The sequence below is a fragment of the Jaculus jaculus genome, chromosome 15, assembly GCF_020740685.1.
Source record: "Jaculus jaculus isolate mJacJac1 chromosome 15, mJacJac1.mat.Y.cur, whole genome shotgun sequence".
Lineage (NCBI taxonomy): Eukaryota > Metazoa > Chordata > Mammalia > Rodentia > Dipodidae > Jaculus > Jaculus jaculus.
The window spans coordinates 52,922,312-52,945,832 of record NC_059116.1 but is presented as its reverse complement, the minus strand read 5'-3'; the positions used below and the strand labels follow the sequence as shown (position 1 = coordinate 52,945,832).

Below are 23,521 nucleotides of genomic sequence, written 5' to 3'. Positions count from 1 at the left end.
CATTTTGAACTTTCTTCCATTCAAACCCTATTCTGATGCTCTACCCACAAACCTTTCTTCTTTTTTAAATTTTTTGGTTTATTTTTATTTATTTATATGAGAGCGACAGAGAGAGAAAGAGGCAGATATAGAGAGAGAATGGGCATGCCTCAGCCACTGCAAAAAAACTCCAGACGCAAGCGCCCCCTTGTGCATCTGGCTAACGTGGGTCCTGGGGAATCGAGCCTTGAACCAGGGTCCTTAAGCTTCACAGGCAAGCGCTTAACCATTAAGCCATTTCTCCAGCCCCCACAAGCCTTTCAATTCCATTCTCAAAGAACTATTAAGCTTCATGACCTTTCTTCATCAGTTTCACTACATTGTTACTCATGCATGAACTTTCTGAGTTCTATTCAAAATATCCTTAATTTCCCATATAATTGTGAGAAACATATGACTTAATTTCCCAGCATGTATAGTTTTACAAATATCTTTTAATTATTAATTTCTAATAATTCAATTGTGGTAAGAAGATATATTATCATTCCTATCATTTAAATATGGTAAGACTTGTTTATTATCTAGCACATGGACTGTATTTGGAAATACTTCATTAGGTGGACCATTCTCCAAATGACAGTTGAGCCAATTTGGTGCTTGTTGTCATCTCAATTTCCCATTATTGTATTTTTTTCTCTCCATATTCAATCAGTTACTGAGAAGGAAGCACTGAGATTTCAAACTATATATATATATATATATATATATATATATATATATATATATATGTTTCTTCTTTAAAATTTATCAACATAAGATGTATGTATTTTGAAATTAGATGCATAGATATTTGGTATTATTATTGGGGCTTATCAATTGATTCCTTCTCTTTATGAAATGACTCTCTCCATTCATGGTGATATTCCTAGTTACAAAGTTTCATTATTGGATATTACTCTAGCTTTTTCAATTGCATAATGCTTAGGGTTCATGGCATAACTGTTTCCGTTTTTTCTCTTTTTCAAGATAGGATCTTGTTCTAGCCCAGGCTGACCTGGAATTCACTATGTAGTCTCAGGGTGGCCTCAAACTCATTGTAATTCTCCTACCTCTGCTTTCCAAGTGCTAGGATGAAAGCGGTGTGCCAACACACCCGGCTGGCATAACTTTTTCTATTTTATTTTCAATACTCAATGTAGGTAATATAAAGTTGTGAGGTAGATAAATCTAATATAACCATGTCTATTTTTAACTGGTGTTTTTTTTCCCATGGATATTTAATGTAACTTTCAATATGGTTCAATTTAGGGCTGCTGATTTTCTATTTTCTCTGCATTTAATCTTTATTGTCTATTTGTTTTTGATTTTTTTCCTGCCTTTGTTTAGGTTAATCAGATAAGTTCTAGTATTTCATGTTAATTGTCTTATTGGGTTTTTGGCTATATTTCTTTTGATTTGGGGGATGAGAATTATAATATGCCTTCTTACTTTCTGTAGAGTCAGTATTAAAACATTTTATATTAAATTTAACCTCTTATTTTTTCCACCATGACACTCATTTATGCTGGATTTATATATGTTATACTTTCTAAACTAGCATTATAATTTCTTACTTAAATTTGTCTTCTCAGTAAAATAAAACAGTTTTATATTTGCTCCTATACTTCTTTCTTATTTAAGCTTCCTTTTCATGTAATTTGCTTTTATTTTTTAAGATATCGTATGTTGGAGAATTTTGAAACAATTGCTTTTTAAAAAAACACAGTTTTACTTTTAAAAAGTATTTTTATTTATTTATTTGCAAGGCAAGAGAGAGAGAGAGAGAGAGAGAGAGAGAGAGAGAGAGAGAGAGAAAGAGAGGGAGAGAAATAGAGAAAGACTGAGCATGGTTACTGAATGTTGTCACTTTTGGAAAGAATTTGTTGTATTTTGAAAATCATCCTCCAATTTGACAAAAAAGAGAAGAATTTGAATTGTGGTTTTAAATTTTTTTCCTGTGAAAGGGGACTTGTGCACCTCGTCAGAGAACACTCCAGTCAGCCTGGTATACGTGCCCTTACACATGTTTCACGTCACAGATGACACTAAGGAAGCAAGCATCCCCTGAACTCAACAGCCACCTTCTCTAAAACTAGAACTGGGGCAAACAGAACAGTTATCTGATTCCAAACTCAACACAGAAAAAAAGATTTAACAAAAAAAAAGCACTGTTTGAAGTATTTATTTATACATGTTCTACTACACACACTTAAAACACATTTTGTATGTACTTTTGTCATTACAGATGCCTCATATATTTTGTTTTCTTAGTATCTAACATATTATATTTTTAAGATTTTTTTTCTACATTGCTTCCCCTGAACTCTGGTATGTAACTGCATATAATGAGAATTTTTGTCTGTTTGTACTAGAAGAGTGACTGGTACATGGTAGGCTTCTAAAAAGTGTTTGCTGAACAAATAGTTTGATAGTAAAATAAAATATTACTATACAGATGTATGAGACAATGTTAGTAAGCTTTATTCCTCACCTAAATCTTTGGACATTCAATCCACCAATTAGTTTCCCAAAGTCAATTAATGTTATCAGTGGCATGCCTCATTCTAGGCCTATTTATGGTTATTGTAGAAAATTTTCATATACCAAATTAAGACAAACTATTAAAGTGTGGAATCCTTTATATAATTTGACCCTTAAAGTAGATTGCTTTGAATGTTATTCTAGAATATTTTTCTTTGAAGTAACTTCTTGGCCATGTAAGTTTTTCATTTCATAAAAATATTTTATTTATTCATTTACAAGCAGAAGGGGATGGGCATGACAAGGGCCTTTTGCCACTGCAAATGAATTCCAGATGCATGGGCCATTTTGTGCATCTGGCTTACCTGGGTATTGAAGAACTGAATCCAGCCTGTCAAGCTTTGCAAGCAAGTGCCCTTAACCACTGAGACCCTCTTTTAGTTTTTTTTTTTTTTTTTTTTTTTTTTTTTTTTTTTTTTTTTTTTTTTTACCTGATGTATTTTAGATATTGATGGACATTTACACTTTGTCTGAATTTTTTTTTTTTTTTGAGGTAGGGTCTCACTGTATCTCAGGCTGACCTGGAATTCACTATGTAGTCTCAGGGTGGCCTTGAACTCACAGCGATCCTCCTACCTCTGCTTCCCAAGTGCTGGGATTAAAGGTATGTGCCACCACGCCGGCCTCTGTCTGAATTTTTGCAGTTGACAAGTAATATTGTGGTGACCAAATTGCGAATATATATTTTTGTGAGACAATGCATTTTTGTAGTATTAAATGGGAAAATTTTTCCATTGAAGAAATATAGTGTTATATTTCAGTACTGAGACAATATAGTCCTTGGATAAATTTGGAAAGTCTGTAACTCAACACTTCTACCACCATTGCTAAAAATGTACAGTCAGGCTGGGTGTGGTGGCGCATGCCTTTAATCCCAGCACTTGGGAGGCAGTGGTAGGAGGATTGCCATGAGTTCAAGGCCACCCTGAGATGACAGAGTTAATTCCAGGTCAGCCTGGACCAGAGTGAGACCCTACCTCAACAAACCACACACACACACACACACACACACACACACACACACACACATATATATATATATATATAGTCAGGCTGGAGAGATGGCTCAGTACTTAAAGTGCTTGCTTGCAATGCTAATGACCAGGGTTCAATTCCCCCATAGCCATGTAAAGCCAGATGCACAAAATGGTGCATGCACCTGGGGTTCCTTTGCAGTGGCTAGAAGCCCTGGAACACCCATATTCATTCTCTCTCTCTTTCTCCTTCTCTCCTTGAAAATAAATAAAGAAAATATTAAAAAATAAAATAAAAATTTACAGTCATGGTGTTGAAAATAAGCTTTTTCTTTACTTTGAACATAAGGTTTTAATTCTAATACTTTTGATATTAAGCATTTTCCCATCCCATTTAACAACATTTTCTTATCCTTTTTATTTGGTTATTTGTCTCATGTTGATTTAATGAGATGCTTTTATATATTTTATTTTAGCATATTATATTGTAAGTGCTGAAATATAGTTCCTAGAGACATTATATGTTTTTCTATCTTTTTTTCATAAAGTATTTTTAGGTAGTCTCTATTCTGCCTCAATATACATTATATCATGCACTTAAAAATGATATTGTGATTTCAGTGCTTATTTTATAACATATATATATGTGAAAATATATTCTTATAAACATACATAGTATTTCATTTCATATTATATAGCTTATAGACTTAGTGTTGTCATAATATATGAAATAAGTTATTTTGTATGTTTTTAGTATTTACTTATAAACCTCAGCTAGTAAGTAAAATAATTTATCCTCATCATACATAATTGGAGATCCCATTCTGGTTGTACTCTAAATTCAAAATACTTGTGGGAAATTTCCCGAGTTCTCTTTTCCAGTAGTCAGCTTCAGTCTGCTGTATCTTTTATAAATAAAATATTATAGGGGACTCATGACATCCATTCATACTATTGACCATGACTATTACACCCTTATAAGGCAGAGTCAATGAAGTTTCACCTTTGATGATACGAAAAACTGCAAACATTTAAAAAAGTATTTACCAATTACATTACTCTGTTTAATAGATTTTTTTGTCTATTCCTACATCCATCCATATGCTGCTTTAATGTAATGAACATAGCTCTTAATCTGTTTTGTAACATCATAGTACAAGTTCCCAATACCAACTCGACAACATATTGTCTTCTTAAAAGGCTTCAGAGCTATTTTTGTGTATTTTCAGCTTCTGAATGCATTTATCATTATCTTAGGCTTCACTGGAAACTTTTGTTAGGATTTTGAATATGGTTGTGTTACACTGAGACACTTTGAAACTTTTTACCTTTATAAAATTGGCATCATCCCAGTATAATATTCAAATATATGAAACAGATATATGTTTACTTTCTCAAGTCTCTTCCATATTGTCTTATGGTTTAGCTGAAAGGATTGAGCTAGGCTTTTGCTGATTATTCATGGGAACATGATGTCTCAGGCTGACATGTTTTATAGCCATCTTATCACTTCTAATCCATCCACAATTGGTTCTCTTCTCTAAGAGAAAGGACATGTGGTCAGACAACAGTAATGTTCATTTCCATTAACAGTTAACATTTGAATATTCTAAATTGAAAGCACCTAATGTAGAAGAAAAGCAGCCCCTAATATATGTTCCTCAAGTTCGCTCAATACAGTCTAAGATTGCTGCTGGGTGTTTGGGTTCTAGTTGAATCTCACTCCTGTTCTAGCCTATCTCTTCATTTCTATGTCATACAGAATCTATAAAATTGGTAATTTCCAGTAAAATGTCATCACATTTCTAATAAAAATTAGAGTAAATGGGCTGGAGAGATGGGTTAGCAGTTAATTGCTTGCCTGTGAAGCCTAAGGACCCTGGTTCGAGGCTCGATTCCCCAGGACCCACGTTAGCCAGATGCACAAGGGGGCACATGCATCTGAAGTTCATTTGCGGTGGCTGGAGGCCCTGGTGAGCCCGTGCTCTCTCCCTCTCTCTATCTGCCTCTTTCTGTCTCTGTCTGTCACTCTCAAATGAATAAATAAATAAATAACAAAAAGTTATTAAAAATTATTTGAAATTTATGGAAAGAACTTATACATATAAAAATGACATTGTCAAAAATTTAAAAAGACATCATAATTTGCAATGAGACTTTAATATTTTTAGGGTTTGTAAGAACATATATATATTTGAGCTGGGCATGGTGACATGTGCCTTTAATCCCAGCACTTGTGAGGTAGGAGGATTGAGTTTGAGGCAAGCCTGTGGCTACATAGTATATTTTAGGTCAGCCTGAGCTAGAGCAAGACCCTACCTTGAAAAACACAACAACAACAACAACAAAAGAACATGTATACTTGTTCAGAAAAGCAGATGTTTTCCAAGACACTACTTAATGAGAATGTGTATAAATCTTTGAATATTGAAAAGGGAATCTGCTATATTTATTTCATTGATTTAATTACCTATTTATTCACCCATGTTGCAATGTACTATATGTTAGCAGACTTTTAAAAAGGATTTTATTTTTATTTATTTATTTAATACAGAGAGAGAGAGAGAGAGAATGGACACACCAGGGCTTCTAGCCACTGTAAACAGACTCCAGATGTATGTGCCCCTTGTACATCTGGATAACGTGGGACCTGAAGAATCAAACCGGGGTCCTTAGGCTTTGCAAGCATGTGCCTTAACCTCTAAGCCATCTCTCCAGCCCTGTTAACAGACCTTTTAAGGAAAACAAGATGCTACAAACATCTAAGCTAATGCAACATAGATTATATTCATCTGAACTAAAATTTCTATTAAGCCATCATGCACTAGGCATTGCCTCCTCAAAACTTTCCTTTAATTTTTGCTGTTATTTTCATTTTTTATACTCTACTATTAATAAAACAAACATGTATCTGGGTGTTGTGGCGCATGCCTTTAATCCCAGCACTCAGGAAGCAGAGATAGGAGGATTCCCGTGAGTTTGAGGCCACCCTGAGACTACATAGTGAATTCCAGGTCAGACTGGGCTAGAGTGAGGCCTACCTTGAAAACCAAACAAACAAACAAACAAAAACAAATATGTAAAGCACACACTTCTCAGACAAAAATGATAAAAATATATGTCAATGAAAATAAAATTTGAAATCACTTAGTAGATATGGAAATCTTTTGAGAAATATTTTCCTTTGCTTGTAGTAAAAGCAGCATGAAGTCCACGGTACTTACAGAGTATGTGATTTGGGGTTCAACATTCATTGCCTGTGTTGCTAGTTACTGATAATTGCACTTCTAAGGTCTATACCATTGTTTTTATTTTTCATGGGACAGTTAGTCATTTTATCTTTTGTTTTTAAATAGAGCAGAATAACATGAGTTTCCTTTAACAAGTCACATTTAACATACCTTATAACATTTGAAATGATAGAACATTAATTTGAGACAATTTTTAGTAACAGTCTATTAGCAGTCTTCACATGGTTTAAAGAGATTTCTCAACTATTTCAGTTTAAAAAGCAAGTGCTTTACTAACTGCTTTTCTGGAGCAATCACAGGTAGAAAACCATCACATGCATTTAGAACAACAGTTACATTCTGGTCCCTAGTGGCTTATTTTTCAAACAGAGTCATTTCTGTATCTGCTTGGGAGGATGAGTCTTGTAAAAAGCAAGAGAAAAACAATAGTTAATACAATCAGCATAAAAGGCTTGATGTCAGTGAAGTGGATTTATAAAAAGCTACACTGAGAAACTATAGTCAGTCTTTTACAAAGCCAGAATGGCATTTCTAAAGCCTGGAGAGGTGAAAGAAGCACATTTATACCAAATACATAAAAATATTAAAAATTTCCAAGTGTGATGGTGCAAGCCTTTAATACCAGCACTTCTGAGGCAGAGGTAGGAGGATCACCATGAGCTTGATGCCACCCTGAGACTCCATAGTGAATTCCAGGTCAGCCTGGGCTACAATGAAACCCTACCTCAAAAAACAAAAACAAAAACAAAAACAAAAAACAAAAAAAAAAAACCCTCTGTATATGTGTTTGTGTGTGTGTGTGTGTCTGTATGTGTATGTGTCTGTGTGTGTGTGTGTGTGTGTGTGTGTGTGTGTGTGTAAATTTGCTCTGAGGTCTGTGAAGGATTTGTATGCATGGTATATATGCTCACTGAATTCACCCTTCACACAATCTCCATTTATTAAAGAGGTTAAAGATTTATAAAACTCTGATGGGCTATGGTTTAATTTGCTTTCCAATCTCCATCAGAATGATCTTACCCACATCCCCGCAATTACCTACCTGCACAGCTAAGATTTTCTGAATATTCTCCTGAGAGTCTGCCTGGAATTTGGCCAGCCTCCTCTTGTTGAAGAGGACCAGCAGCCTGAAGTAGTTCTGCCACTGCTTGCGGAGTCTTCTCTGCAGCTCACAGAGCTAAAGGCCACAGGAGGGGAGGAAAACACAAGTCAGAGGAGGAGAGGAAATTAATGGCAGTGTTCAAGAAGAATGATGGAGGGAAATATAGAAAGCAGTCAATGGCCCATTCTGCACTGTATGGACCTGACAGGAATTTCACAGTCTCTTGATTTTTCAGCCCACTCATGTGCATTCATCAGAAACCAGTCACATCTGGCCGCCAGGATGGGGGGTTAATTTTCTCTAAATGCCTCAGCAGTTTTGTTCTAGCTGAGGCAAACTCTGTGACTGCAAAGCTGATGAGTAAAATATTTCTACTTCACCCAGTTTAACTCAAAACCGATAGCCTTGAGACATATAGAACCTTTCTTTAAAAAAATAATCTATTGAAGCTTTTGCAAGTGGCACTTCAGGTCAAGCCAATGTTTAAAAATGCAACCTAAAGTCTTTGATAGACATCACTGCTTTCTTTCTCTTCCTCATAAAGCTTCCCATTGCTGGCAATGTGTGCGTTAGACCATGAAAAAAACTAAAGAGAATTAACTTAGCCATCCACTGCAGAGGGGAGAAAATAACATGGAAGAAATTTCCAACTAGAGCTTCTGATTAATCTGCCTACCTGTGACCACGTGACATAGAAACATCTCAGATTAAATGGATAGTGGAAGTAGCATTAGCAGTGGCACATTTAATACTGGGTCTGCACAAGGAAAGAAAGACTTCCACCTGTTCTACCTTCCAAGCGAGATTTGGAAGTTCAACATAAAACAACGGACAGCAGAAATTTTACCAAGACAGTGCTCTCTTGCTTTTAACGAAAGAGATATATTTAATACAATTAACAATAAAATCAATTTCCAAAACCCTTAAGTAGTTACATATCCATATACTGTCACTGAAAACTCATTTGGGTTATGGTAATGTGGATAATTTCTTAGTGTAATTTGCAAAATAGAAAAAAATCATATCAAACATTAAAATTAAATACTAAGTAAATTTAAAACACATTTTTCAAACCTATAATTAAAACATAGCTAGTGGGACTGGAGAGATTGCTTAGTGGTTAAGGTGCTTGCCTGTGAATCCTAAGGACTCATGTTTGACTGTCCAGGTCCCACCTAAGCTAGATGCCCAAGGCAACACAAGCACGCAAGGTCATACATGTGCACAAGAGGAAAGCACACATCTGGAGTTTGGTCTCAGTGGCTGGCAGCCCTGGTGCACCAATTCTCTCTCTCTCACTCTAAATCTCTCTCTCTCTCTCTCTCTCTCTCTCTCTCTCTCTCTCTCTCTTTTTCTCTCTCTCTCTCTCACACACACACACACACACTCACACACACACACACACACACAGCAGTCTCTTGGGCTTGCTTCTCAAAAACCCATTGTTAGTATTTGAACAGGGTTTTATGTATAGTGTGTTTTGTAAAACATCAACAAATAGAGCATTTGTGGATTAGAAAATCTGTATGTGTGGCTCAACAAAACAGTCTAGTTAAAACCATTTTAAATGCCTCATGTTGCTTATGGATGGCTTATTACCATAATTCTCTTTAGGCATTGTTATAAGCAGCACATATATATTTATTTTCAGTTTACAGAAAAAATGAGTCCTTATTCTTGTTTAATTTGTTAACTCAGGAAAAATTACTTCAACTTCCTGTCAAACTACATTATTCAGAATAAATTTATGGATATTCTGGACAATTTAGGTCAATAATGATTAGCATTGCATTGGAAGAGAACTTCTGTGAACTTTTTTTATTAATTAGTTTTGTATTCAGTAAATACAGTCAGTTTGGTAGCCTTATTAGGCTCATCCGTGACTTACCCCTTCCCCTTGGCCCCTCCTTCTTGAGGTATATGGGTGATGCATTGTGGAGTTAGCCCTCAATTATGGGTAAGATAAATGTCTCTGCATATTATGACCGAACATGTGGCTCTGACATTCTTTCCACCCCCTCTTTCACAAAATTTCCCTGAGCCATGTTGGGTTCATTTTTGGTCTGCTTCAGTGATGAGGTGTTGGGGGCCTCTGGGTCTCTGGATCACTGATTTGGTAGGAGTTGATTTTTCTCTGTGTTGATCTCCTTCACCCTTGTGCTGGTATCTGGTTCACCAGGAAAACAGCACCTTTGTTTGTTTTGCCAATTGTGCTTAGTTTCAGCCAGGGCCCTTTTGAGGTATGATGGGGTGGCTCTCTCCTTAGGATCTACATCTATCTGAAAAAGAAAAGCAGATTCTCCAAGGGAGAGTAAGTTAGCACCAGGACAAATGAGATAACCCTCACTTTTTTTTATAGAGAATTTAATAGGTGTAGGCCCTCTTGTAGCCTGTGATTCATGGTAGCTTGATAATAGAGAGCCGGCTTATGTTTGGATATGGTTCTGACATGTTTGCCAGTTCCAGCTATGGGTCTCCTACCACTGATGGGATCAGTTAGCATAATCAAGAGCAGTTGGTTCCCCACCATGGCTGTGTGCCACTATTGCACTTGTGTGGGAATCACAACAGGTTATTTGCTGCTAAATAGGTTAGATGCTTGAACAGATATTGTTCATTTTCCCCAGTCGCCCATGTAGCACCTTCTGGCACTAGACGCGCTGACTGACTGGGGTCTGACTCTCTTCCAGCTCCCAGCCATGCCATTCCATTTTACATGTCAACCACATAAGGTGTCTTCAGCAGTAGGGTCTTACCACTAACCTTTGGTGGGTCATCAAGTACTCTGACAGAACTATGTCTTTCTTTTAGGAAACCTTGTAGGTCTCTCTGATCAAAAGCTCATTGTGGGTGATAGCCACATGTTGGTACTGAGAATTACAGGTCAGTACCCACTAAGAAAAGGAAGGAAAAAATAACTAATATACAAGAATTAGAGACAGGAGAGAGAGAGAGAGAGAGAGAGAGAGAGAGAGAAATGGGGGGAGGGACAGAGGGAAGCTGTAGAAAATTAAGGTTGGTCTTCATCAAACCCTCTCTAGTGTCTTGTGGCTCAGTTGATCCCTCTAAATGCCCGGTGAAGGTTCAACCATTTGGTCTGCCTTTTAGGGAGTAGAATTTTATGGTACCATTGCTGTTTGGTTCTAGATTTGTGTTTTCCCACCCTGTCAGTTGCCATCTCCTCAATCCCCATCCATCCTATTGTCTAGTCCACGAGATGCTTTCTGGGTATGTAAGGCATCTTAGGTAGACTCAGGTCAGGTGCTGTAGATGATTGAGACTATGCGGTGATTTTTTTTTTTTTTTTCTGTGATTGGGTAAGTTCATTGAGAATGATCTGTTCCAGGTTCAACCATTTTTCCTCAAATTTCATTATATCATTTTTTCTTACTACTGCATAGAATTCCATTGCGTAGATACACCACATCTTAGTTATCCATTCTTCTAGTGATGGACATCTGGGTTGATTCCAGCTCTTAGTTATTACGAATTGAGCTGCTACAAACATGGTTGAGCAAATCTCTCTGGCCTGTGGCTTAAAGGTTTTACAGTATATGCCCAGTAAGAGAATAACTGAGTCTGTTGGTATCTCTTTAGTCAGCTTTTTCATGAGTCTCCATATTGCTTTCCAAAGTGGTTGTACCACCTTACATTCCCACCAACAGTGGATGAGTGTTCCTACTTCTCCACATCCTCACCAGCATTTATTTTCATTTTATTTTTTGAAGTTTGCTATCCTTATGGGGGTAAGGTGGAATCTCATATTTGTTTTAATTTGCATTTTCCTGATTATTAGGGATGATGAACATTTTCTTAAGTGTGTGTTTGCCATTTGTAATTCTTCCTCTGTGAACTGCCTGTTCAGCTCTTTGTCCCATTTTGTGAGTAGGGTATTTGACATTTTACTGTTTATATTTTTGAGTTCTTTGTAGATTCTAAAGATTAGGCCTCTGTCAGTTGGATAACCAGCAAATATTTTCTCCCATTCTGTGGGTAATCTATTGGCTTTGTGTATTGTATGCTTGTCTGTAAAGAAACTCTTCAGCTTCATGAGATCCCATTGGTTGAGTGACTGTTTAAGATCATGAGCTACTGGGATTTTGTTCAGGAACACTTTTTCCTTTCTTATATCATGGAAGGTACCTCCTAAATTTTCTTCCAGTACTAGTTGAGTTTCTGGTCTTATATTGAGGTCTTTCATTCATTTGGACTTGAGTGTAGTGCATGGAGAAATGTGTGGATCAAGTTTCAGTTTCCTGCATATGGTTATCCAGTTTGCCCAGCACCATTTTTTGAAGATGCTGTCTTTTTTCTAGCGTGTATTGTTAGGGCCTTTGTTGAATATCAAGTAGCTATAGTTGCTTGACGCAAAGTCTGGGTCCTCAAGTCTATTCCATTGGTCTATACTCCTGTTTTTATGCCAGTACTATACTGTTTTTATTACTATGGCTTCATAATATAGATCAAGTATGGTGATGCCTCCAGAGGTATTTCTTTTGCTGAGGATATGTTTGGATATGCAAGCCTTCTGCCTTTCCATATGAAGTATGAGATCATTTTTTTCTACTGTAGGGATTTTAATTGGAATTGCATTAAATCTATATATTGCCTTTGGTAGGATTACCATCTTCACAATGTTGATTGTGTCCATCCAGGAGCATGGGAGGTCTTTCCATTTTCTCAAGTCCTCCTCACTTTCTTTTTTGAGTGTTTTTATGTTTTTTTTTGTATAGATCTTTCACTCCTTGGTTAACGTTCTTCCAAGGTATTTTATTTTGTTGTTGACATTGAAAATGGGACCATGTCCATTATTTTTTTCTCTGTATCTTTTTCATTTGCATATAGAAAGGCTACTGAGTTTTGTGCATTGATTTTGTATCCTGCTACTTTGCTATAGGAGTTAATCACCTTCAGAGATTTTGGGATGGAGTCTCTCAGGTCTCTTACATATACAATCATGTCATCAGTGAATACAGCTAACTTAACTTCCTTATTTCCAAATTGTATCCCTTTTATTTCCTTCTCCTGTCTTATTGCTTGAGCTAGGACTTCCAGTAGCATATTGAAAAGTAGAGGTGAGAGTGGACAACCCTGTCTTGTTCCTGATCTTAATGGGAATTCCTCCAGTCTCTCTCCATTAAGTATTATTTGGGCCTTAGGAGCTTTATATTGCCTTTATTATGTTACGATATGAACCAACCATGCAAATTTTCTCCAATGTTTTGATCATGAAGTGATGTTGTATCTTGTCAAAGGCCTTTTCTGCATCTATGGAAATGATCATGTGGTTTTTATGTTTAACCTTGATTATGTGGTGTATTACATTGATGGATTTCTGTATGTTGAACCACCCCTGTGTTCCTGTCATGAATCCCACTTGGTCAAGGTTGATAATGATTTCGATATGCTGTTCGATTCAGTTTGCAAGGATTTTGTTCAGGATCTTTGCATCTAAGTTCATCAGGGAAATAGGCCGGTAATTTTCTTTTCTTGTGGCATCTCTGCCTGGTTTTGGAATTAGGGTGATACTAACTTCATAAAAGGAGTTGGGTAGCTTTCCCTGTTCTCCAATTGTGTGGCACAGTTTGAGGAAGATTGGTTTGAGTTCTTCCATGAAGGTTTGATAGAATTCAGCTGACAAGCCATCTGGTCCTGGACTCATCTTTTTAGGGAGTTTTTTTTTATTATTATTACTTTTTCAATTTCCGTGAGTGTAATGGGTTCATTGAGGTGGTTAATCTGCTCTGAGTTTAGCTTTGATAGATGGTATGTATCCAGGAATTTATCCATCTCCTCCACATTATCCAGTTTTGTGGAGTAGAGGTTTATGAAATAAGTCCTGATGATTCTCCCAATTTCACTTATATCTGTTGTGATCTCCCCTTTTTCATTTTGAATTTTGTCTAATTTGAAGCTTCTCCTTTTTTTTTGCTTGATCCAATTGGTCATGGGTTTGTCAATCTTGTTTCTTTTCAAAGAACCTGCTCTTTGTTTTGTCAATTGTCTTAATTGTTTCCTTGGTTTCCAATTCATTTATTTCTGCTCTGATTTTACTTATTTCATTCCTTCTGGAGCTCTTCGGGTTGGATATTTCTTGTTTTCCAGTGCCTTTTGGTGGATTGTTAGGTTATTGATTTGGGATCACTCTATCTTTTTCATGAAGGCATTGAGTGCTATGAATTTTCCCCCATTCATTGTGTCCCATGTTTTGGTATGATGTGTTCTCATCATCATTCAATTCTGGAAATTTTGCAATTTCATTTTTTATTTAATCAACCATCCATTTATTGTTTAAAAGTATGCTGTTCAGTTTCCAGGTACCGTTGGGATTCTTGGTGGGTCTTTTGTTGTCTATTTCTTGTAATATATCATTGTGATCTGATACCATGCAGGGAATTATGTCAATCTTCCTAAATACCTGGAGGTAGGCTTTGTGATCCAATATATGGTATATTTTAGAGAATGTTCCATTGGCTGCTGAGAAGAATGTGTAGTCTGTGGACTTGGGATGGAAAGTTCTGTAGATGTCTGTTAGGTCTAAATGATCTATGGTTTTGTTGAGGTCTCTTACTTCCCTGTTGTGTTTCTGTTTGGATGATCTGTCTATTACTGGTAATGGTGTATTAAAGTCCCCAGATATGATGGTGTTGGTGGTTATTTCTGTTTTATTGTTCAGTAGGTTCTGTTTTATGAACTATGGTGCCCCTGTGTTTGGTGCATACAAATTTATGATTGTAGTATCCTCTTGATGGATCATTTCCTTGATAAGTAGGAAATGGCCTTCTTTGTCTTTTGTGATTATTTTTTTTGAAGTCTATTTTATCAGATATTAATATAGCTACACATGCTTGTGTCTTATTCCCATTTTCCTGGAATATTGTTTTCTACCCTTTCACCTGAGGAGGTGTCTGTCTTTAGTGGTGAGTTGGGTTTCTTGAAGACAACATATTGAGTGGTCTAATATTTTGATCCATCCTATTAGCTTGTGTCTCTTGATGGGTGAATTAAGGCCATTGCTATTTAGGGTAATGACTGTGAGATTTGATTTGATCCCTGCCATATTGTGATGGTATATGTGGTTCGGTGTTTTCATGGACTTTGAAGTTTTTTGTGCCTACTCTGAGTTTGGTTATTATCATCTCTTTCTTGTAGGCATTTGAGATTGATTATTTGTTTCTTCTCTGTGGAGAATTTCCTAAATACTCTCTGTAGGTTTTGTTTTGTGTTCATATAGTTATCAAGCTGAGTTTTGTCATGGAAATTTTTTCTTTCACCATCTATTATGAGGGATACTTTTGCTGGGTATAGTAGTTTGGGTTTGAAGCTATAGGTTCTTAGACTTTGCAGTGTTTCATACCAGGCCCTTCTAGCTTTCAGGGTTTCCATTGAGAAGTTTGAAGTAATTCTGATGGGGTTACCTTTGAAAATGGTGTGTTGTTTTTCCCTAGCTGCTTTTAGGATTTTCTCTTTGATGTCAATGTTTACAGTCTTAATGACAATATGTCTTGGAGAGTTTATCCTTTTGTCCAGTATGTTTGGATTTCTCTTGGCTTCTTGTATCTTGATGGGACTTTCTTTTAAGAGACTAGGGAAGTTTTCTTCAATTATTTTGTTAAATAAGTTCTCCATGCCTTTGGTTTGTATTTCTTCTCCCTCTGGTTTTCCAATGATCCTGATATAAGGATGTTTAAGTCACAATTCCCTCATGTTCTGTTCTTGGAAACTTTTGAACTTACTGCAATTTTCGAACTCTTGAACTGTTTTTTCCATCTTGTCTTTCTGACCTCCACATGGCTGACTCTATTCTTGAGAGCTTCTAGAGAGTTTTGGACTTGTTCAATTTTGTTTGCATTTTCTACTACTTTTCTATTTATAATTTCCATCCCTCTGTCAAGCTCCCTTTTCACATCATTTTCTGACTTTTTTGATGATTCCTGGAATTCATCCTTGCATTTCTTTATGTCTTCATTTAGCATGGCCAGCTGATTTTTGAGGTCTTTTTTTATTTTATTCTCCTTAAATCTCTGAAGTCTTTGAACTCCTTCCATTTTCTTATCTATTAATTCTAGTGTGGTGATGGCAGCATCCACATAATCATCGGTCCTTTGTTGCCTTTCTGCAAGTTCTACCAGTAGCTTGGTCAAGGTTGCATTGCTCATAGCTTCATTTTGATGTTCTGATCCTAATGACTCTTCTGTTTTGCTTAGAAGTGTTCATTGTAGGACTGGGTGATCTAACTGGATTTTCTTGAATTTGATTTTTCATGTTATTTCTTTTGCGCTGTTGTCTGTCATCACAGTGTATGGGCACTTAGGTTGGGGAATCAGCCTGGGTTCAAGCATAATGGGAATCTGTGGCAGCCCAAGGCAGTTGCCAAACAGCTTGGGCTTTGCTTCTCACTTGCCTGGCCATGGCACCAAATTTGCATGATCTCTCAAGTGATAATGTGCCAATGCTGCCTGTGTTCAATCTATGAGGGACACTGAGGCACAATTTACTAAAGCAGCCCAAACATCTGCGTGGGAACACTGGAACCCGGAAGCAGTTTATGCTCCCCCGCCACAGGACACTGGCGGACTTCCGGGATCGTCCCCAGTGGGTAGGTAGTGTGTGGAGGGACCAGGCCCGCTGGTTCCTCCCAAGGGGTTGAGGAAGAAGGGTGAACATCAGATGACTCAGAACATCTCTTAGTCACCAGAGAAAAACCACACTGAGTCGGGAGTCTTGTTGAAGCAGGAATTTGCTTTATTGTTACAGGCAGTTATCTATATAATGTTGAGAACAAAGGTGGGGATTCTAGGATGGGGGGAGAGGTAAGGGGCAATAGTAAACCACGACCTTTGAGATGATTGGTCCCAAGAGCATGTGAGGGAATTCCAGCACATGCAGAAGTAGCAGGCCAGAAGCCATTAGGCGTAGCTGGCCCGAGGCAGATCACCAAACTTTAGTTAGGCTCAGGATGTTCCACTAGGCCTCACATCCAGGCATCTCAAGGCCCAATATCTCCCTCTTTTGTTTTTGTAAGAGCATTAGTCACCATGGCCCCTGTCTTAGGATTCCCCCTCTGGGGATCTTACCTGTCACTAGGTATCATGTGTTTAGCTTGCTGAAAACCCACTCCATGGCTCAGTCTTTGAATAAAATGGAATCTGGTAGACAGGATAGTTTGCTTTTCAAATGGAAAATATGGAAAAGATTTTACTTGATTATCATCTAAAACTACCTGGGAATTGTCTTTGATTGTAGGATAGCATTTCCTTAAAAATTTCATCTGAAAGCAAACTTTAAAACAGACTGATGTTTAGGGCTAAAGAGATAGCTTAGTGGCTAAGATGCGCTTCCTGCAAAACCAAAGAACATAGGTTCAATTCTCCAGGACCAAAGTAAAATCAGATGCACATGTGTCTGAAATTTATTTGCAGGGGCTGGAAGCCCTGGTTCTCTCTTTCTCTGTCTCTTTCTCTCTCTCTCTCTCTCTCTCTCTCTCTCTCTCTCTCTCTCTCTCTCTCTTATTCCATTTATTTAAATGAAAATAAAATATTTGAAAACATATTGATGCTTAGTTCTATATATGCTGACTTTATATGCTATATGCTGAGATCACCATCTGAATATAGTGGACATATCTCAGTAAACAAATATACATTGTTAATTGAAGCCTAACTATATGTGCCCTTTGGTAAAAGATCTGGGGTAATTAAGCTTTTGTTATTCTGTTAGCAAAGATAAGTAATCCTTCAACTCTTTCTCAATATGACTTATTTAAACAGCACAGATCTCAGGTTGATGACATTCACTGAGGGCTTGTTAACATAACTTCTTTTATCATCTTTACATTCCAGAAATTAGCATTTTAATAACAGTTGCAAAAACTTTTTTCCCTGGGGAGATATTCACACACATCTATTTATCCCAGTTAGGGCAAAGATGGCACACCAAATAACAATTACACAAAAATCATTTTGGTGAGCCAGTGAGTTTACTGTGGTTCCTTACAGAGAAGGGTGAGGAGTTGCTGACAGGAGCAATAAATTCCAAAGCAGATAAATCACCAAGTCTCATCCCATCTTGCAAGATGACTGAAGGGACCAAACTGACACCATGACAGGCTTCAGTAAGGTGCCACTCTAACTAGGCCTAAGTTTCAGTTCCCTGGAGAGGCATGCAGGACTTCTGGAAATGGCCCTGCCCTGACATGTGGTGGGGAAGATAGGCTGAGTCAGTTCCTGGACATGCACAGATATGCCCAGACATGTTCCATGTTAGACAAGTTTAAGCCCACCCAAATCAAGGAGCCTGCAATCTCCTCTCAGGGTCACCATTTTGTATGAGTGGTTGACCCTACATGCTGGTAGATTCTGCAGAATAAACATTCCTTGTTTTTACATACTATTTGAGTCTGATTTCTTTCTTCAGTGATTCTTGGACCCTTACAATGACCTCCCCATAGCCTCTTAGCTCAAGCTCTCTATGTCAGGATTGCTGCTCTTCCCTTAGTCTCAAGGTAAGGGCTTACTTAAAGAGAATGGAAACTTCAAAGCACCTGAACCAATAAGAAATCTTATGTCATCCTAAAATATAATTTACCAGAGCTGCTTCAACTCAGAGGCAGCTGCATTACTGAAAAATCTCATGCCAGCATAAGTCATGACTCATGGATACTGCATCTCTGGAGCTCACTGCACAACCTGCAGACAGCATCATTAGAGAGTCTCATCTGCAAACAGTTGTTTCCCCTTAATATATCCTTGTGTGGGGGGGAGGGGTCTTGCAACCCTTTTCCCGACTTGTTGGCTTCCTGGGTCTACTCCCTACAGGAAGGACTGTTTAAATTTCTAATAACATAACCTTGGTAAGTGGTTATGATTTTTAGGTTTCAGGTCTCCCAACTTGATTTCCCAAATTAGAGCCTCCTTCTTCTCTTCAGGAGAGAATATTTCAAATCTGTAGAAGACTCTGCTACATTAAAAAGAGCTTCCTTACTTCTGCTTAAAGTTCATATTATTTTTAAAGACATTTTTATTTATTTATTTGCAATGAGAGAGAGAGCACACCAGGGCCTCTTGCCATGGCAAACAAACTCCAGATATATGGGCCACTTTGTGTATCTGGAGTTAAATGGGTACTGGCAAGTTCCTTTAACCACTGAGCAATCTATTCAGCCTATAGAGTTCAAGTTAATATTTCTTACTATGATATCATTACAATCCAAATTTGATTGTTTTCTCTTTTTTTGCCCTCTGATTTTCGACTTTTAGCTGGGTTAAGAGTATTCATGAAGAATTCTAGAAACCCAGAGGCTCTAGATATGGGCCACAAAACATTAAAAAAAATAGGTTGTAGGGCTGGAGAGATGGCTTAGTGGTTAAGCGCTTGCCTGTGAAGCCTAAGGACCCTGGTTCAAGGCTGAATTCCCCAGGACCCACGTTAGCCAGATGCACAAGGGGGCGCACGCGTCTGGAGTTCGTTTGCAGTGGCTGGAGGCCCTGGCGCGCCCATTCTCTCTCTCGCTATCTCTATCTGCCTCTTTCTCTCTCTGTTGCTCTCAAATAAATAAATAAAAAAAAAATAGGTTGTATTATAATGTGAATAAAAATACATCACAATAACTTGCATGCATTCCTATTTTTCTGTAATACTATCTATTTATGCCTTATTCTACTAGGTTTTTGAAATTTAGAATTTTTAAGACAAAAACAAATGGAAGATTATCTTGTTCAAACATAGTATAAATAATAGATTACTAACACACTAAAAGCTTATAGTAACAAATCAAAATAATTGTTTTAAATATTTTTTTTGTTTTTTTAAAATATTTTATTTATTTATTTGAGAGCGACAGACACAGGGAGAAAGACAGATAGAGGGAGAGAGAGTGGGCGCGCCAGGGCTTCCAGCCTCTGCAAACGAACTCCAGACGCGTGCGCCCCCTTGTGCATCTGGCTAACGTGGGACCTGGGGACCTGGGCCTCGAACCGGGGTCCTTAGGCTTCACAGGCAAGCGCTTAACCGCTAAGCCATCTCTCCAGCCCATCAAAATAATTGTTTTAAAGAGATTGGATATAGAATGAGTTCTTTTAGCCTCATTGAGGACATCCAACAGCTAAATGAATAGTCAGTTATGGCAAGATACTACTTTAATTTCCTGGAATGTTGTTGTGAAAGAAAAGAAGCTAAAAGTTGAACTGATTCACTGAGTTACTGTAAGAGTTAATTGCTGAGGAGCTACACTTATCTTTGACAGCAGGTGGGAAAAATCCCAAAGAGAGAACTGTCCAGAAAGGGCCCAGAGGGACAAGGAAAAGGAAAGGCAGTTTAGGCTAAAACAAAATAAAGAGGAGATCATTGTTAGGGTGGCCTGACTACAGAAATGATTGATATGCAAACTTCCAAGTCTTATTTGCTCACTTACCATCCCCCCTTCAGCTATGAAAACTATAAAATGGAAATAAAACCTCAGCTCTGGGCCAGAGGTTTTTTGGAAAGCTATCTCAAGCTTTTTGGCCCCCATGTAAATAACCCCCTCTACTTTTATTCATACTAGCATTGGAGTGATCCTTTCAGAGAATCTTGCAACATTCTTTCTATATCAAGACTGTAATTATTTAAAGAGTTAGCTTAGTTCCTAGGACAGCCTATATTCCATGACCTCTTGGGATACTTGGAACAACTCCAAAAATATGACAAAAAATAAGAAGGTGGGTTTTGGTACAAAACTTACTTTACTTACAGTAAAGGACATTTCTTACAGTGGAAGCTGTGATTTGTGAAAATAAAGCAAATGGGATGAGGAGAAGAATCTATAAAACAAACCAAGTCTACACTTATCAGTCTTTTTTGTTCTAGCTTGAGGTAACACAAAGACCTGAACCTAAAACAACTGAGGAGGCTTTTGACTTTTAGGCTTGTGTTTCTCTCTGTGTGTTTGGTCCTGTGGAAGTAGGCCAGCTTCTTCTGCTATTATGGAACTTCCTCTGGATCTGTAAGCTTCACTAAATCCCTTCTTGTGCCTATTCTGGAAGTTTGTCTCAGTAAACCTGAATCTGTTTGCTACAGAAATTGGTACCAGAATGTGGGGTGTGATGAATCTGTGCATGTGGATTTTGGTCTGGACAGAGTCTATGGAAGGTGGAGGTGATTTCTAGGCAGTGATGCATCAGTTTCTGGCAGCAGGGAGGCTGGGTTCAAAGCCTTGGTTTGGTGAAACAGTATCCTTGCTTGATCTAAAAGCAATGCCTTCTTTGAGTTTGTGTCTCAAGTAGGTTGCCTTACACACACATAGTTGAGCCTTTCTAGTTGACATGTGATAGCCCAGATGTTTTAAGTTGTCCAGGAAATGCTCTGTGGCAGACAGGCAATCCTCTTCCATTTCTGCAGCTAGGAGGAAGTCATCCATGTATTGTAGGAGAGTTGCTTCAGGTGTTTCCTTGCAAAAGGCCTTCAAGTCTCTATGAAAAGCCTCATCAAAGAGGGTGGTAGAATTTTTAAATCCTGGTAGAAGCCTAGTCTAGGTTAGTTGCCCACTGGTGCCTTGTTCCAGGTCTGTCCATTCAAAGGCAAAAAAAAAAAAAAAAAAGGATTGATTTCCCTTTGCTAATGGGATACTCAATATAGCATCTTTTAGTCCAGCACAATATATATTTGCCTTTCAGGTGGGATCATACTGAACAAAGTATAAGAGCTATCTCATGGGGCCTTGTGTCTTCTGGAAGGTAGCCACCAAAACCTTAGCCATTTTCTTAGCCTGTCTATCTCCTGGAGTGTCTCTATTATTATGTACCCTGGCAGCAATCTATAACAACTCTGAAAGAAGTTTATCCTCAAAGCCTTCTATTCTCTGAATCTCTTTTCTAATATCTGGTGTGGACTGAGTTACAAACACAATGTTATTAGCTTGCCTATTCTCAGGGGCCTCAGGATCTATGGGTGTATGTGTGTCCTATATGCTTCCTGCAGCCTTTTTAGGAAAGCAGCGGGGGAATTCTGTGGGCCCTTGGGTCATATCATTAACCTTAGACAAATTTGTAGGGTGCTGAGCAAGTGGCTGCCTGGAGACCACCCATCAGCGTCTGGCAAGAGGTTAAGGGACACCCTACCTTCAGTGGTGTTAGGATCCCAGTCCAATCTTGTGGAAGGGAAAATATCATCAATAATATTAGGGTTCTCTGTGAAGCAGCCATTGGCTCCCAACACTAGTTTGTTTGTTTCCATTCAGATTTTCTCATGTTCCTCTGCAGTGGTGAAGAGGGTTTGCAAGAGTTGCTGATTGCCCTTCCATGTGGGCGGATGGGTATGGAAGACTATTTGGAGAGTGGATATCAAAATACCTGCTTTAAATTGGATTTAGGTTTAGTAGTAAGAATGGGGGTGCTGGGGAATCAAACCTAGGTCTTTAGGCTTCCCATATAAGTGCCTTACCCATTAAGCCATCACTTACTAGATGCCTTTTTTAAATTATCTGTTTATATCCTGATATACATTTTAGGTAAGAATGATGTTTGCCTTATGTAAGGAGTTTGTAACTTGATCAAGTACCTTGACTCAGTTTACCTATTTAAGTTTTGTATGTTGAGAAATTCCATCTAACAGATGTTACTTTAGGTGTTCAAAAGGGAGGAACTATAAAGAGAAACAAAGTTATATGCCATTTATCATTCCCTTTTTCTTATCAGAAACAATTGGCCATTTTGTTTTGGGGTATGGTCAGGGGGCACATGGCTTAAACTTGCATGGAGTCTGAGATAAAAGGGAACAGCATCCCTTTTTCCAAGTTGAGCTTGCCATGACTTTTAAATAGCATATAATAGTAAGAAAGAGCAAAAAGAAACAACAAAGCAGAAAGCTAAGTATCCTAACATTCCTTGTCTTCCTCTGAAGTTGCTTGTTTTTACCTAGGAAATCTATTTTACCCATTTATAATACATAAGGTGATAGGTCTTGTCTATGTCTAACCTGGTTAGACTTCCAAAGAATATGAATTACATCTGTGCTATGACTTTGTGGACCACCTAGCAAAGGACATCTCCTATGTTTAATGTAAGCTGAATTTACATTAAGTTTATGTCTCTATATAAAATGTTTAGAGCATCTTTAAAAGTCTGTAAGTAGTTGAAAAATTTTTAACTTTAGGCATGGTGCTTAGGTTTAGCCTGAAAATTATCTTTCTGTTCCTTCTAAAGGGAAATGAATTTTAGGCAAAACTTGGTCTTTTTTTTTTTTAATTTTTATTTATTTATTTATTTATTTATTTGAGAGCGACAGACACAGAGAGAAAGACAGATAGAGGGAGAGAGAGAGAATGGGCGTGCCAGGGCCTCCAGCCTCTGCAAACAAACTCCAGACGCGTGCGCCCCCTTGTGCATCTGGCTAATGTGGGATCTGGGGAACCAAGCCTTGAACCAGGGTCCTTAGGCTTCACAGGCAAGCGCTTAACCGCTAAGCCATCTCTCCAGCCCAAAACTTGGTCTTTTTGATCTTTTACATCCTTTCTACACATACACACATCTTCACCCAAAAACTTTAACATTCTGATCTAAGTTCCACTCAAAAAGCATTTTTAACAAGCATTCAATTTCCAACATTGAAAAATACCTTCCGCCGGGCGTGGTGGCGCACGCCTTTAATCCCAGCACTTG

General features: G+C 37.8%; 1 protein-coding gene across 1 annotated transcript in view; it reads right to left on the bottom strand.

Moving 5' to 3' along the window:
• The window catches only part of Ccdc178 (coiled-coil domain containing 178), a 612,453-nt gene that overhangs the window by 126,807 nt on the left and 462,125 nt on the right, over positions 1-23,521 (bottom strand). Inside the window, exon 20 of the mRNA XM_045134754.1 lies at positions 7,827-7,961. Coding sequence (XP_044990689.1) covers positions 7,827-7,961 — 135 coding nt within the window. The remainder of the gene's footprint in view (positions 1-7,826; positions 7,962-23,521) is intronic.